At 44.1% G+C, this 12,682-nt stretch overlaps 1 protein-coding gene across 15 annotated transcripts in view; it reads right to left on the bottom strand.

Annotated features, from left to right (window-relative positions):
* RBFOX1 (RNA binding fox-1 homolog 1) overlaps positions 1 to 12,682 on the bottom strand; it is a 2,209,300-nt gene that overhangs the window by 612,736 nt on the left and 1,583,882 nt on the right. For 14 of the 15 annotated variants that reach the window (XR_009497779.1, XM_059898915.1, XM_059898899.1 and 11 more), the window contains one exon: positions 8,753 to 8,794. Coding sequence is in view for 14 of the 15 variants with exons in the window: in XM_059898899.1 (XP_059754882.1) it covers positions 8,753 to 8,794 (42 nt within the window). In the remaining variant the exon portion in view is untranslated. Of the gene's footprint in view, positions 1 to 8,752; positions 8,795 to 10,870; positions 10,889 to 12,682 lie in introns of those variants that run through there. The other variant, XM_059898913.1, reaches the window with a different exon arrangement.

Raw genomic sequence — 12,682 nt, 5'->3', positions numbered from 1 at the left:
GCCCTTAGAGATTTTTCTGGTGGTCTGAGTTTCTGTTGATTCTGTAAGTAGAAAGCTAACTACTTTGGCATAAATTCCCTTTGGTTGGTTGGGGAAAATCACTAAGATGGGACCATTAGTTTTGTAAGATTAAAGCAGGCATCAATCTCTTTTTATTTTTTCGTTTTTTGTCTTGTGTGTGTACGCCCGAATGTACATGGTACCTGCAAAGAACTGGGCAGGGGTGTTGATGGCGAGTCCTCTAAGTACCACGCACAGTGGATTTCTGTTACTTCCTGAGTATTCAGCAAAATTTTGCGAATGACCAAAGCCTGACTTTAGCAGAGTTTTTGTGATATTAACACAGAGGACAATGTTCATGCCTCCAGAGAACTGGTTCTGAAGACAGACAATCTAGACAAGTTACTAGATATTTCTGAAGAAAAGAGAATATTCTGGAGCAGCTGAACAACAGTCTGCAGAGAATAAGCCCCCTGATATATACACGGACAATGTCACCTTCAACGTGGAGTTCTAGAACTTACTTGCTGGGGGATCCTGAGAAAAAGGATAAATTTGTTCTTCTGTTCTATACTGATGGGTTGACACATAAAAATAAGCATAATTTTATTTTGTGTTTCAAGGCCTTATATCAGCTCTCTATACTGTAGAAGCCATCTCACTTGGGAATACGACAAGGTAGTTCATTGGAAGCCTCTGAAAGGAAGGAATCACTTTTAAAGTGATACGGAGGTTTCTTAAATCTTTCTCTTTAATGTAAAATATATTAGTGTGCATTAATTTGTTGATCTTTGATGTGAGTCTAAGGCCTTTTCTTTGAGTGTTGATCGAAATTCCTCATCATCTTTCCCACACAAACTTCATCCACTTTTCACAGTCTCCAGTAGAAGTCAGCCAACTGTGGGCCAGGGGCCAAACCTGGCCCACCACTTGTTCTTATAAATAAAGTCTTATCGGAACACAGCCTTGCACATTCATTTTGTCTATGGCTGTTTAAGTGCAACAAAGGCAATGTTGAACAGTTGAAGTAGAAACTACATGGCTGTGGAGCCTAAAATAGTCATTATCTGGCCCTTTACAGAAAAAGTTTGCCAACCTCTGATCTATACTATCAGTTTTGGTTTTGTTTAATGTAGAGGAAGAATTCCAAGATGCATCTGAAAGATTCTGAGTGCAGAATCTCTCTGGATTTCTGAGGGTTCTTTTTCCATTAACATGTTACCGTCCTCTCACTCACAGCTAATCCAAAAAATTTTTGAGCCTTGTTTTCACCGAGTGTTTCCAAAGCATTAACTTAGTTTTCAGAGAAACAGCTCTTTTTCTTATTGTACTCATTTTTCACCAGTTTACATAATATTCCACTAAATAATGTAATTACAATAACAAGTACAGCTGGCAGAAGCAGGTCTGGGAATAAATACAACTGACTCTTGGCAAGCAGACACCTTGACGAGTGAAGAGAAAGGTAAGTTTGCACAAAGCAGTCACTTCACAGGATGCCCAGGCATCTGTCAATATGTTTTATAAAGGGAATGGATGGTGTGTGTTAATCTGGCAGGTTTGATAAGTGGAGGACGATTAGGTAAGTTTTTTCCATCCATGTCCCTTTACAAAGCATCTCTCATTTCAGGAATTTACCAGTTTCCCATGTACCAGTTTGTCATGGTTATTTGACAAATGCTTATCTTCTCCACTAGCCTGTAAAGTTTAGGAGAATGGGAACAGGGCAGGTTTTGGTATACCATTCTGTCTCCACTCCTTGGCACAGTGATGGGCATATGGTCTGTGATCAAAAAACACTTCTCAAATAAATAACTGAATGGAAGCAGGCACTCTTACAATGTGCCAACCTAAAACTGTAATACAAAGACCATGAATCTTGTGAGGTCATATCAAGGAGTAGGGGGCTAACATTTCCTTCCCTGTTGTCCTAAGATCCATTGAGGAAGGGCTGGGCTTTATAAGGGTGGGGGGAAGAGAGGCAGGGGAAAGGTATCTCTGATTCTGATAGCTCACTTTCCCAGGTGGTTGGGAAGTTTCATTTTCAGATACCCAGATGAAGGCAATGGGTTTAAGCCAAGAGGATCATTAGCAATTTGCATTCTGCAATCCATACCACTCTTGTACCTAGCAGAAATGAGAAACTTGCTTCTAACTGGCAAATTAAATATTGATAATACAGATCTGCTCTACAACGTCTTTCACAAGGCTGGCACCATAATTTCAGTGTTTCTAAAACTTCAGTCATTTGCATTCCAGTGTCATGTTTTTGTCATAACTGCAGGCAATCTGTAACATTATGTAGTTAATATTTATCTTTAAAGCAACTCATTTTTAACCTAAATAGATGTACTTGCTGAGGAAACTTCGTGTTGCCACTGCAAACGGAAGACCAGTATCAGTAGTCATAAGTTAATGGAAAAAAATTAATACCTAACAATTATTAAGAACCTTTTCTATACCAGACACTGTTCTAAGACACTAATGCACCTCATATGCATTCATTATTTTAATTGTTGTTTGCTTGCACACACATACACACACACACAACTTATTAAATGCGTGCAGTTAATATCTCCATTAAAAAGGGAGGAATTGGAGGCACAGAAGATTTAAGTAACGTGCACAAGTACTAAATTGCAGAGTCTAGATTTTTATCTCAGTAGGCCTAGCTCCAGGCCCCTACTTCTTAACTACTATATTTTGCAAACAGTGTTTTTAAAGTCTAGATAGATGCTTTGGCTGCTGCAGGCTTTAAGCCTGAGGCACGCTCCATTTCTGTTAAAAAGAGAGCTTAGAAATTGGTAGAGACTTGTTAAAGATACTTTCATTTAAACTGAGAGTTTCTCATTGACATAAAAAGGATCGTGAGAGAATTAAAAAGGGACTAACTTTCTAAGTGATTCACCCTTTCCTATTGACTTGATGTTCACCACCTGGAGGCTGTATCACACCGGCTAGGTGTCTTGCACTTTGGGAAACGCTGAGCTACAAGTGGGATGTAGCACACCCATATTCCAGGATCCTTTGCTCAGCTCTGGTCTCCAAGTTTGGAGAGTATAGTGGACATCCTTGGGGATATTTTCTTGCTGGCAATAGCTCTCTTTCTCTGATTATCCAGTCCTCCCCCAATAGTTGGCTCTGAGTGACTAGGTTTATTTATACTGCTTCCCTTAACATAGCTGATCGGACCAGAGTGAGCAACTGACCCAAGGTTGGGCCCATCAGCATCCTTTTCCAGGGAATCTGTAATCAGGATTCATTAACACTTAGTCCCTATTCCTGCGGGAATGAATGCAGCATAAATCTTAGGGGCTGGAAAGTGCCATGTGCATAAAGAAGGCAAAGAGAGCCTTTAAAAAGCAAAACAGAACAGGGTGGACCCACAGGGATAAACAAAGAGAAAAGGTAGGAAAAAGCTGCCTGAGTTCCAACAGCTTTCAGATTCTAAGCTCTGGTCCTTGAGAGACCTGGCTGTGTGACTTTTCTGCTTAGGCTAGCCCAAATCGGTCTCTATCATTTGCTAACCAAGTGAGAGGCAGTTTTCTTCCGAAGACACCATCACACCATCAACTATGGAAACTGCCCTCTGAATTATTTTTTAGTGTGTGGGTAGGGGTGGGGACAGATAGACCCTGATGGTCTGTATTTTCTGGCCTGCTCTTCCTAGTGGGAAGAGGAATGAGAACCACTGGGGAGAGTGCCATATCAACAACCGAGAACGTTGCTGATGATGAGGCATAGGCTTTTTTTGGGAAGTACTTTACGCAAGTCATTTAATCCAATCAACAATCCTCTGAGAAAGTCTCCCCATTCTGCACATAGGGGAACCCAAGCCTTGAGAGACACAAACCTAAGTCCATAACCAGAGCTGCTAGACCACCCCTAAGCGCTCCTCACACTATGCTGCCTCTTACGGTATCCATCTGCCATATTACTGGTAAGGATTTCGGTCCACAGACAGATTCTGACACACCTGGGAGCCAAGCCTTTGCCTACTTGGTAGTGCTCTGACCAAATTTGTTAAACAGGGCTTCCCTGGTGGCGCAGTGGTTGAGAGTCTGCCTGCCAATGCAGGGGACACGGGTTCGAGTCCTGGTCTGGGAGGATCTCGTGTGCCGCGGAGCAACTGGGCCCGTGAGCCACAGCTGCTGAGCCTGCGCGTCTGGAGCCTGTGCTCCGCAACAAGAGAGGCCGTGATAGTGAGAGGCCCGCGCACCGCGATGAAGAGTGGCCCCCACTTGCCACAACTAGAGAAAGCCCTCGCACAGAAACGAAGACCCAACACAGCCAAAAATAATAAATAAATAAATAAATAAGTTTATTTAAAAAAAAAAAATTTGTTAAGCAGCGCCCAAATCCAACATCTGATAGCCACAGCACACAAGATCCCTTTGTAACCAAATATTTTATATGAATGCAAATAAAAGTGATCATTTGATCTCTTGCCCTACGACCATACAATCTTTCCAGTTGGGAGACTGATGAGGGAGACAGACAAGTACTCAGGTCACGTGATTTCTCTCTTAGTTGTTTATTTGTCCATCTGTTGGTTTCAGGTGCCGGAGAGGTAAATGTTGATGGTGGGTTATGCTAACTGCACAGCTGGCATGGTTGGCAGCAAGTGGCAGCAACCCTGGGACAAGCTGGTAGATGCAGCCCATAGTGTCAGGAGCACTTCTAACGTACAGATTTCGTGGTGAGCTCTTGTGGACCATCTCCCCAAGGGAATCCAGCAACATTTTGAAATATAAGCTAGAAGAAGGCTTAGCCTACTCTAGATTGACAAAATTAGGATGGAGGAATGAAGAGGTTTTCCATTCTGTCGTTTGCTCATTGGCAACATGAATAATTCCAATAGTCTTCTGAGAAGGGTGAGTCATCATTAGGAGTGACTGGCTGGTGCCCTTCTCTTGGGACGAGTAGGGGCCAGAAAGCTCATGGACGGTGGTATCTCTGGGGCTGAGCCAGGTCCTAGAGTGAAGTCTTCTGTCTGCGGCCGATACCTGATGCTAAGGGAAAATTAGCAAAAATGGCATCCAGGATGGTTCCAAAGAACATAAGGCAAAATACAAAGAGCGTGCCAAGCTGGATAGAAAAGTCGGTTAGGATGGGGAGAGGTGATCCCTGGGAAACGAAGTTGGCAGAGAAAGCATCTATTTCAGATTCCACCAGCCAGAGTTGAGGCACTTGCTGAGGCTGTATATGTGGTCCCTGCAGTCTTCTATGTGGACGAAAGGGAGCAATTAAAGGAGTTGGCAGGAAACCAACACCATGAGTGACACACAGGACCCATGTGGATTCCTTTCATAGCCGACTCTATTGGGAAACTCCACCAAAGACATTCTCCTTTTCCTCCTGTTTAAGCAAACCCTATTTTCTTCTGGTGACAATGTACCTGTCCCTGGGGATGGATCATGGTTGCTGTGGCCAATAACTAAGATCCCAGGTCACTCTGGTAGTGACTGGTGTAGAGATTGGCCAATGAGATGAAAGAGAATGTCTGCAGAGAAGGCTTCTGGGAATGATTTTCCTCCAATCAAACACAAAAGCTCTGAGGAAAATCCTCCTCTTCCCTTTCCCTCCTGATTAGAATGTTGTCTTGTGAACAAGTGATGCTTCTTCTTCCTCTTGGAAGAAGGAAAGAAAGGCCAAGAGAGGCACAAAGATTCCAAACCACTGCCTGATACCCCAAATCCACTGAATCAACCCTGAAACTAGGAGGTGATCAAATATTTTTACCTTTTAAATAATGCTTAGCTTTTCTATAACTTGTAGACAGTAACATTCTAACTGAAAAAAAAAAAACTGATATAATTTTCAAAGTGTTTCTCAGGGTGTGTTCTGCACCCCCAAATGTTCTGTGATCAGATGAGTTTGCAAAAAATTGTGTATTACTGCCATCTCTCCGTTTTTCATTTTTGTATATTAAAGGCTCTGAGAAGTACTGCAATTAAGTAAGTTTGACTTTCTTTAACACTGCATTTCCTAAAATGAACTAGGCAGAGAATATTTTTAAGACTTTGTAATATCTTTTAGAATAAGTACCTCACAGTGTCCATTTTGGAAAAATTAATTTAGAATTTGTGAGAAAAAGAAGCAGAGCAGAAGGAGAGGGTTTTGGATGCGCCAATCCCTACACGTGTCCACACGCGTAAAACATGCATGAGCAGCTGTATCTTTCTGCCTTATCTGCTGTTTCCAGGAGGCCAAGAAAAAGGGGTCCATTGTATAGCCATCCACTCGTCTCCCTGAAATCTGACAACATAACAGAATGTGAAGGAATATAAACTTGGCAACATGGTCGTGGTCCAACCATCCTGGAGAGCAAATCTGGAAACGCAGTCTGCTGTATTTAAAACATGTTTTAAGAAGTGTGCCTGGCAGGCGGACACTCTTCAACGATGTTAGTAAGTAAACAGCTATCTATTTTTCTCCCACTGTCTCTTTTTCTAAGAAAAAAAAAAGAATAGTGCATTTCATTGAAATAGCCAGGTATTTCAGATGAGAACCAGATTTCTTTGGGAACTCCCAAAAAGTGTGTCTCCCTAAAAAAAATAAAATAAAAGCCATCACCTTCATCAAGGAAGTTTTTTTTTCAGGGAGTAGGAGGGCAGAGAATAAACACAAGACAGGAATAAAAGGAGGGGAGGGACCGGGTAGGGAGAAAAAGAAAGAGAAAGAAAACTGAAAAGGAGAAGATGGTGAAAATATCCATAGGTGAGACACAGCTGTCAAAGATGAGCCAGAGTCTAATAATGTTGGGTGTCTCCCAGGAGGGAACTGGATGCCTAAGATTCAAATAGGAAGGGAAATCTTCACTGCATTCCCTTGGGCATCATTTAAATTTCGAACCACATAAATGTGTATTCCATCGATTGAAATGTATCTATCGATTCAAAACATAAATTACTTTAAAATGTAAAAACAGGCTACAACAGCAACAACAAAGCTACAGCCCATGATATTAGGGATGGTCTTATACGGACTATTGAAGCCCCACGTTAAACTATATGACCCATCGTATCAAATCACGTTAAACTATATGACGCACTGTATCAAATCACAGCTTGAATTTACTTATCAGAGTGGGGGGGGGTCCATTCTCGTTCCTAAACCACACCCCTGTTGACAATGTCCCCATCAGTGTGAAATAATAAACCCCTCAGACTGCACACAAGCACTTCATTACCTCCCGTGTCCTTAATTTGCCAGGTGAGTCTCATTTGCCATAGAGATTTCAATTTTATCTTAATTCTGAGGAATGTATCAGGACCTTCTGGAGACAAACAGCACGCATTCCTCTTTATCTAGCTCTGACCTAGTTCTGGCCACATCTTCCCCTTCCAAACAGGAAGAGAAATCTGAAGTTGCAATACATTATTTACTAGGATGAACCAGTAATTCAGACTGCAGGGAAAAGCAATAAGAGACCTCAGGAAAGCTTAAAACATCTTGAAGGCTATTTCATGAAGGAGTCACAACTAATGCAGGCACAGGTACTTAGGAGTGAAGTGGGGAGAGATGAGAGAGGGCCGTGCCGGGATACCACATACAATGCATATGCATAAAAGAAGAAGGAAGCCTCAACCCACTAGTTCTCGGTTCCGCACAACTAGATTTTGTTGTTTGTTTTACATAAGGATTTAACACACCTGATGCCAAAAGCCATTGGAAAATGGAAATAATCTGCAAATCACTGTCATCTCGAGACTGGCATGAAGTAAAGGCTCTGAAAAGTTACAAGGCAGTGCATAAATGATATTAGAAAGGTTTAATAAACTATGCGGATGTATTAAATCTCTTTGAGCACAAGGGTCCCTCAACCCCAAACCTGGCTGTTAGGATTTTAAAAGTAGCAGAATCCTTTAGTTTTTTATAACAACGTGGAGACGCGACTATAAGGCACCCTGTCCGGTAAAAATTGCCAATTTCCATCAGTGACATTAAAGGCAGGCCAGTTATGACTTCACATTTATCCATCCAAAACATGATGCTTTTTTTAAAAAAATACAAATGGCGGCGGCGGCGGGGAGGCAATCCGGATATTTCTTAAAATACCATGTCCATGCCAAGAAGGATCTCAACCAACCGTGACACCTTCACAGCAGAATGAAGGCACCAAGCTGCAGTTATAAGCAAACGGGTCTCTCCTCATCTAGGCAACACTGTTTACATCTAATGTACTTCAGCACTGAGAAAGTTTTGGTTTTAGGAAGGTAAATAACACGTGAGGTTTAAAATTCTGTCTCCTTCCCCTAGATACACAAATGCCACTAAAACTAAGAGGTCTGTGAAGGACTCAAATTCTCCTAGAAAATGCCCTTGACTTACTAGTGGATCACCCAGCTCAGTTAACAGCAAGAGAGCATTTGAGCCACTCAGCAAAGAGCCTGGTACTCACATTAAGAAAGCAGCAAGGCATCCTTCTGACCTTTGTTATTACTTAGACCTCGTGTCGTACATAAAAAGAGTACAATGATGTCAAACAAATTCCAGAAGAGAAGTATTTATTGCTGAATCTAAATCAAAAAATCCATATCTACTATAATGGCACTTCAAAAGAAGATATACTGTATTTACCAGCTCAATCAATACTAAATTAGCTGGGATAAATATTTTCAACTCAACCAGTCTTAAGATGAAGCCCGCTATGCTATTTAGAACCCTGCGTCTGGGGAGAGACAGGGAAATTTTTGCTTATCACACAGAAACGAGAACCAGGAAGTATTTTACAAGCAGACACACCTACCCTTAGCTGCTCTCTTTCACAATTCATCTGTTGTCTTGAAACCTACAAAGAAAAGAAAAAGAGGCAGGGGAAGTCAGAAGGTTCTGCATGAAAACAGCATGAAAGAAAATGGAAAATTACTTCTAATCACTTGGCTCAAAGCAGACCCAGAATTAATTAATTATGTATTTAATGTTTTCTTTAGGTCCAAATAGCCTCCGCTTCTCTTGGAGTTTCAACTGTGTGATCTAGAAACACAACTAAGATGAGCCAGAGTCTGGAAGGTGGGTGAGAAGAGGGATGCAGTAGAGGGTGTGGGAGGTAAAAGCTGCCGAGGGGGAAGGCTTCCCTCTTGCCCTGTCTAACAAGTGCAGGCATTCTTCCCAGAAGGCCCACTCAAGATGGTTGAGAATAAGCACTGGGCATTACACAGCATCTTCGCCGATGCTAGGGTCCAACAGTATCACCTACACGCCTTGGCAAATGCGTTGCATTGTATGGTCCAGTTGTAATCAGACAGCAGTATGTCTCCATAGGACTGTGTTGGGGAGAATTCTCAGGTCAGTGCTTATATCAGAGAAAGAAACTCTGATTCAGTTGTGGTATCTCCCACAAGCTCAAAAAGAAAAATAGATTAGTGATACTTATGCCATGCATTGATTATCCTTGCCCTATCAAAATGTGCTTCTTAAAATCAAGGATGCGTCTTTAGAATGACCATATAATTTATTGTCCGAACAGGAAAAAAAAAAAAAAAATGTGAGTTAAAGGAGTTGCGGGGGGGGTGGTAGGTATGATGACACCGGGCACAGCAGATGCGAAGTGGGAGTGAAAAGGCAAACTGGGACCTGTGGTCACTCTACCTCCACGGGGACTAGCTGATTCCACCTTCAACTCAAACAGCTAAGCCAGGATGAAATTTACGTCTGCATTCACAACGTACTCTGTGTATTTCTAGCATTTTTTGCACCAATGAGGTGACCCCTGACTCCTAACACCTGACAATATATTGCGAGTTTTTGAAACTTACACTAAAGGCGAAGGCTGAGGAACTGACTTTTGATGGATATTTTATGTATTTTATACTGAAGGTTTCTTTTTTACTTTCTCTAAAACAAAAATAGGTATCATTATTTAGCATATGCCAGAGCCCCAAATCTATAAATCAGGGCTTTGCTGTGCCCTTTAATCCAGAAATATCACCTCTAAGAATAGCTCTTAAGAAAAGAAACAGAGTTAAACACAAATGTTTATTTATGTGCCAATTAACTGCAGCATATTTAAAAACTGTAAATATTACAATGTATAATAATAGAAACATTAAAAGTAAATTATAGTACGTTGATTAGGTGGCAAAATGTGCAGCATTTAGAACCATTGTTTTGAAAAACAGAAATGGGAACTGCTTAAAAGGCACTATTTAGTCTCTAATAAAAGCAACTACAATAGTGCACAAATGTTATGATTCTTATTTTGTGTTAAAAATACAGTGAAATTGATCATTAAAGAAAAAGAAGAAAGATAAAAGAAAAGAAAGAGGAAAGGACTGGGAGGAAATATTCCAAAATATTAAAAAGGAAATGGGTACAATTCTATATATATACGAAACACACACACACACACACACACACACACATTTGGGAGTGAGTTATACACTTCAAATAGGTGACTTTATGGTATGTGAAGTGTATATGGTACGTAGAGTTTATATCTCCATAAACTGTGAAAAAAAATAAAGTGGGGGCAAGATGGCGGAAGAGTAAGACGCGGAGATCACCTTCCTTCCCACAGATACATTAGAAATACATCTACACGTGGAACTGCTCCTACAGAACACCCACTGAACGCTGGCAGAAGACCTGAGACCTCCCAAAAGGCAAGAAACTCCCCACGTACTTGGGTAGGGCAAAAGGAAAAAGAAATAACAGAGACAAAGGAATGGGGACGGGACCTGCACCGGTGGGAGGGAGCTGTGAAGGAGGAAAGATTTCCACACACTAGGAAGCCCCTTCGCGGGCGGAGGCTGCGGGTGGTGGAGGGGGGAAGCTTCGGAGCCGCAGAGGAGAGCGCAGCCACAGGGGTGCGGAGGGCAAAGTGGAGAGACTCCCGCACAGAGGCTCGGCGCTGACCAGCACTCACCAGCCCGAGAGGCTTGTCTGCTCACCCGCCGGGGCGGGCGGGGCTGGGAGCTGAGGCTCGGGCTTCGGTCGGATCGCACGAAGAGGACTGGGGTTGGCGGCGTGAACACAGCCTGAAGGGGTTAGTGCGCCACAGCTAGCCGGGAGGGAGTCCGGGAAAAGGTCTGCAGCTGCCGAACAAGCAAGAGACTTTTTCTTGCCTCTTTGTTTCGCGGCGCGCAAGGAGAGGGGATTCAGAGCGCCGCCTAAACGAGCTCCACAGACGGGCGTGAGCCGCGGCTATCAGCGCGGATCCCACAGCAACAGGGGCGCAGAGGGAAAAACGGAGGGATTCCCGCACAGAGGCTCGGCGCCGAGCAGCACTCACCAGCCCGAGAGGCTTGTCTGCTCACCTGCCGGGGCGGGCGGGGGCTGGGAGCTGAGGCTCAGGCTTCGGTCGGATCCCAGGGACAGGACTGGGGTTGGCGGCGTGAACACAGCCTGAAGGGGTTAGTGCGCCACAGCTAGCCGGGAGGGAGTCCGGGAAAAAGTCTGCAGCTGCCGAAGAGGCAAGAGACTTTTTCTTGCCTCTTTGTTTCGCGGCGCGCAAGGAGAGGGGATTCAGAGCGCCGCCTAAACGAGCTCCACAGACGGGCGTGAGCCGCGGCTATCAGCGCGGATCCCACAGCAACAGGGGCGCAGAGGGAAAAACGGAGGGATTCCCGCACAGAGGCTCGGCGCCGAGCAGCACTCACCAGCCCGAGAGGCTTGTCTGCTCACCTGCCGGGGCGGGCGGGGGCTGGGAGCTGAGGCTCAGGCTTCGGTCGGATCCCAGGGACAGGACTGGGGTTGGCGGCGTGAACACAGCCTGAAGGGGTTAGTGCGCCACAGCTAGCCGGGAGGGAGTCCGGGAAAAAGTCTGCAGCTGCCGAAGAGGCAAGAGACTTTTTCTTGCCTCTTTGTTTCGCGGCGCGCAAGGAGAGGGGATTCAGAGCGCCGCCTAAACGAGCTCCACAGACGGGCGTGAGCTGCAGCTATCAGCGCGGACCCCAGAGACGGGCATGAGACGCTAAGGCTGCTGCTGCCGCCACCAAGAAGCCTGTGTGCGAGCACAGGTCACTCTCCACACCGCCCCTCCCAGGACCCGGTGCAGCCTGCCACGGCCAGGCTCCCGTAATCTGGGGACAACTTCCCAGGGAGAACGCACGGCGCGCCTCACGCTGGTGCAACGTCACGCCGGCCTCTGCCGCCGCAGGCGTGCCCCGCCTCCTCCGTACCGCTCCCTCCCCCCGGCCTGAGTGAGCCACAGCCCCTGAAGCAGCTGCTCCTTTAACCCCGTTCTGTCTGGGCGGGGAACAGACGCCCTCAGGCGACCTACACGCAGAGGCGGGTCCAAATCCAAAGCTGAACCCCGGGAGCTGTACGAACAAAGAAGAGAAAGGGAAATCTCTCCCAGCAGCCTCAGAAGCAGCGGATTAGAGCTCCACAAACAACTTGATGTGCCTGCATCTGCTGAATACCTGAATAGACAACGAATCATCCCAAATTCAGGAGGTGGACTTTGGGAGCAGGATATATTAATTTTTCCCCTTTTCCTTTTTTTGTGAGTGTATATGTGTATGCTTCTGGGTGAGATTTTGTCTGTATAGCTTTGCTTTCACCATAAGTCCTAGGGTTAGGTCCGTCCATTTTTTTTTTTTTACTTAAAAAAATTTTTTTTTCCTAATAAATGTTTTCTTAATAATTTTTTCCTTATTTTCTATTTTTAGAAATTAAAAAAATTTTTTTTAAGTTTTTTCATATTTTTTATTTTAAAAAATTAAAACTTTTTAAA

Source organism: Balaenoptera ricei, chromosome 15 (assembly GCF_028023285.1).
Source record: "Balaenoptera ricei isolate mBalRic1 chromosome 15, mBalRic1.hap2, whole genome shotgun sequence".
NCBI classification, from domain to species: Eukaryota; Metazoa; Chordata; class Mammalia; order Artiodactyla; family Balaenopteridae; genus Balaenoptera; species Balaenoptera ricei.
This window is presented reverse-complemented; position numbering and strand designations above follow the sequence as displayed.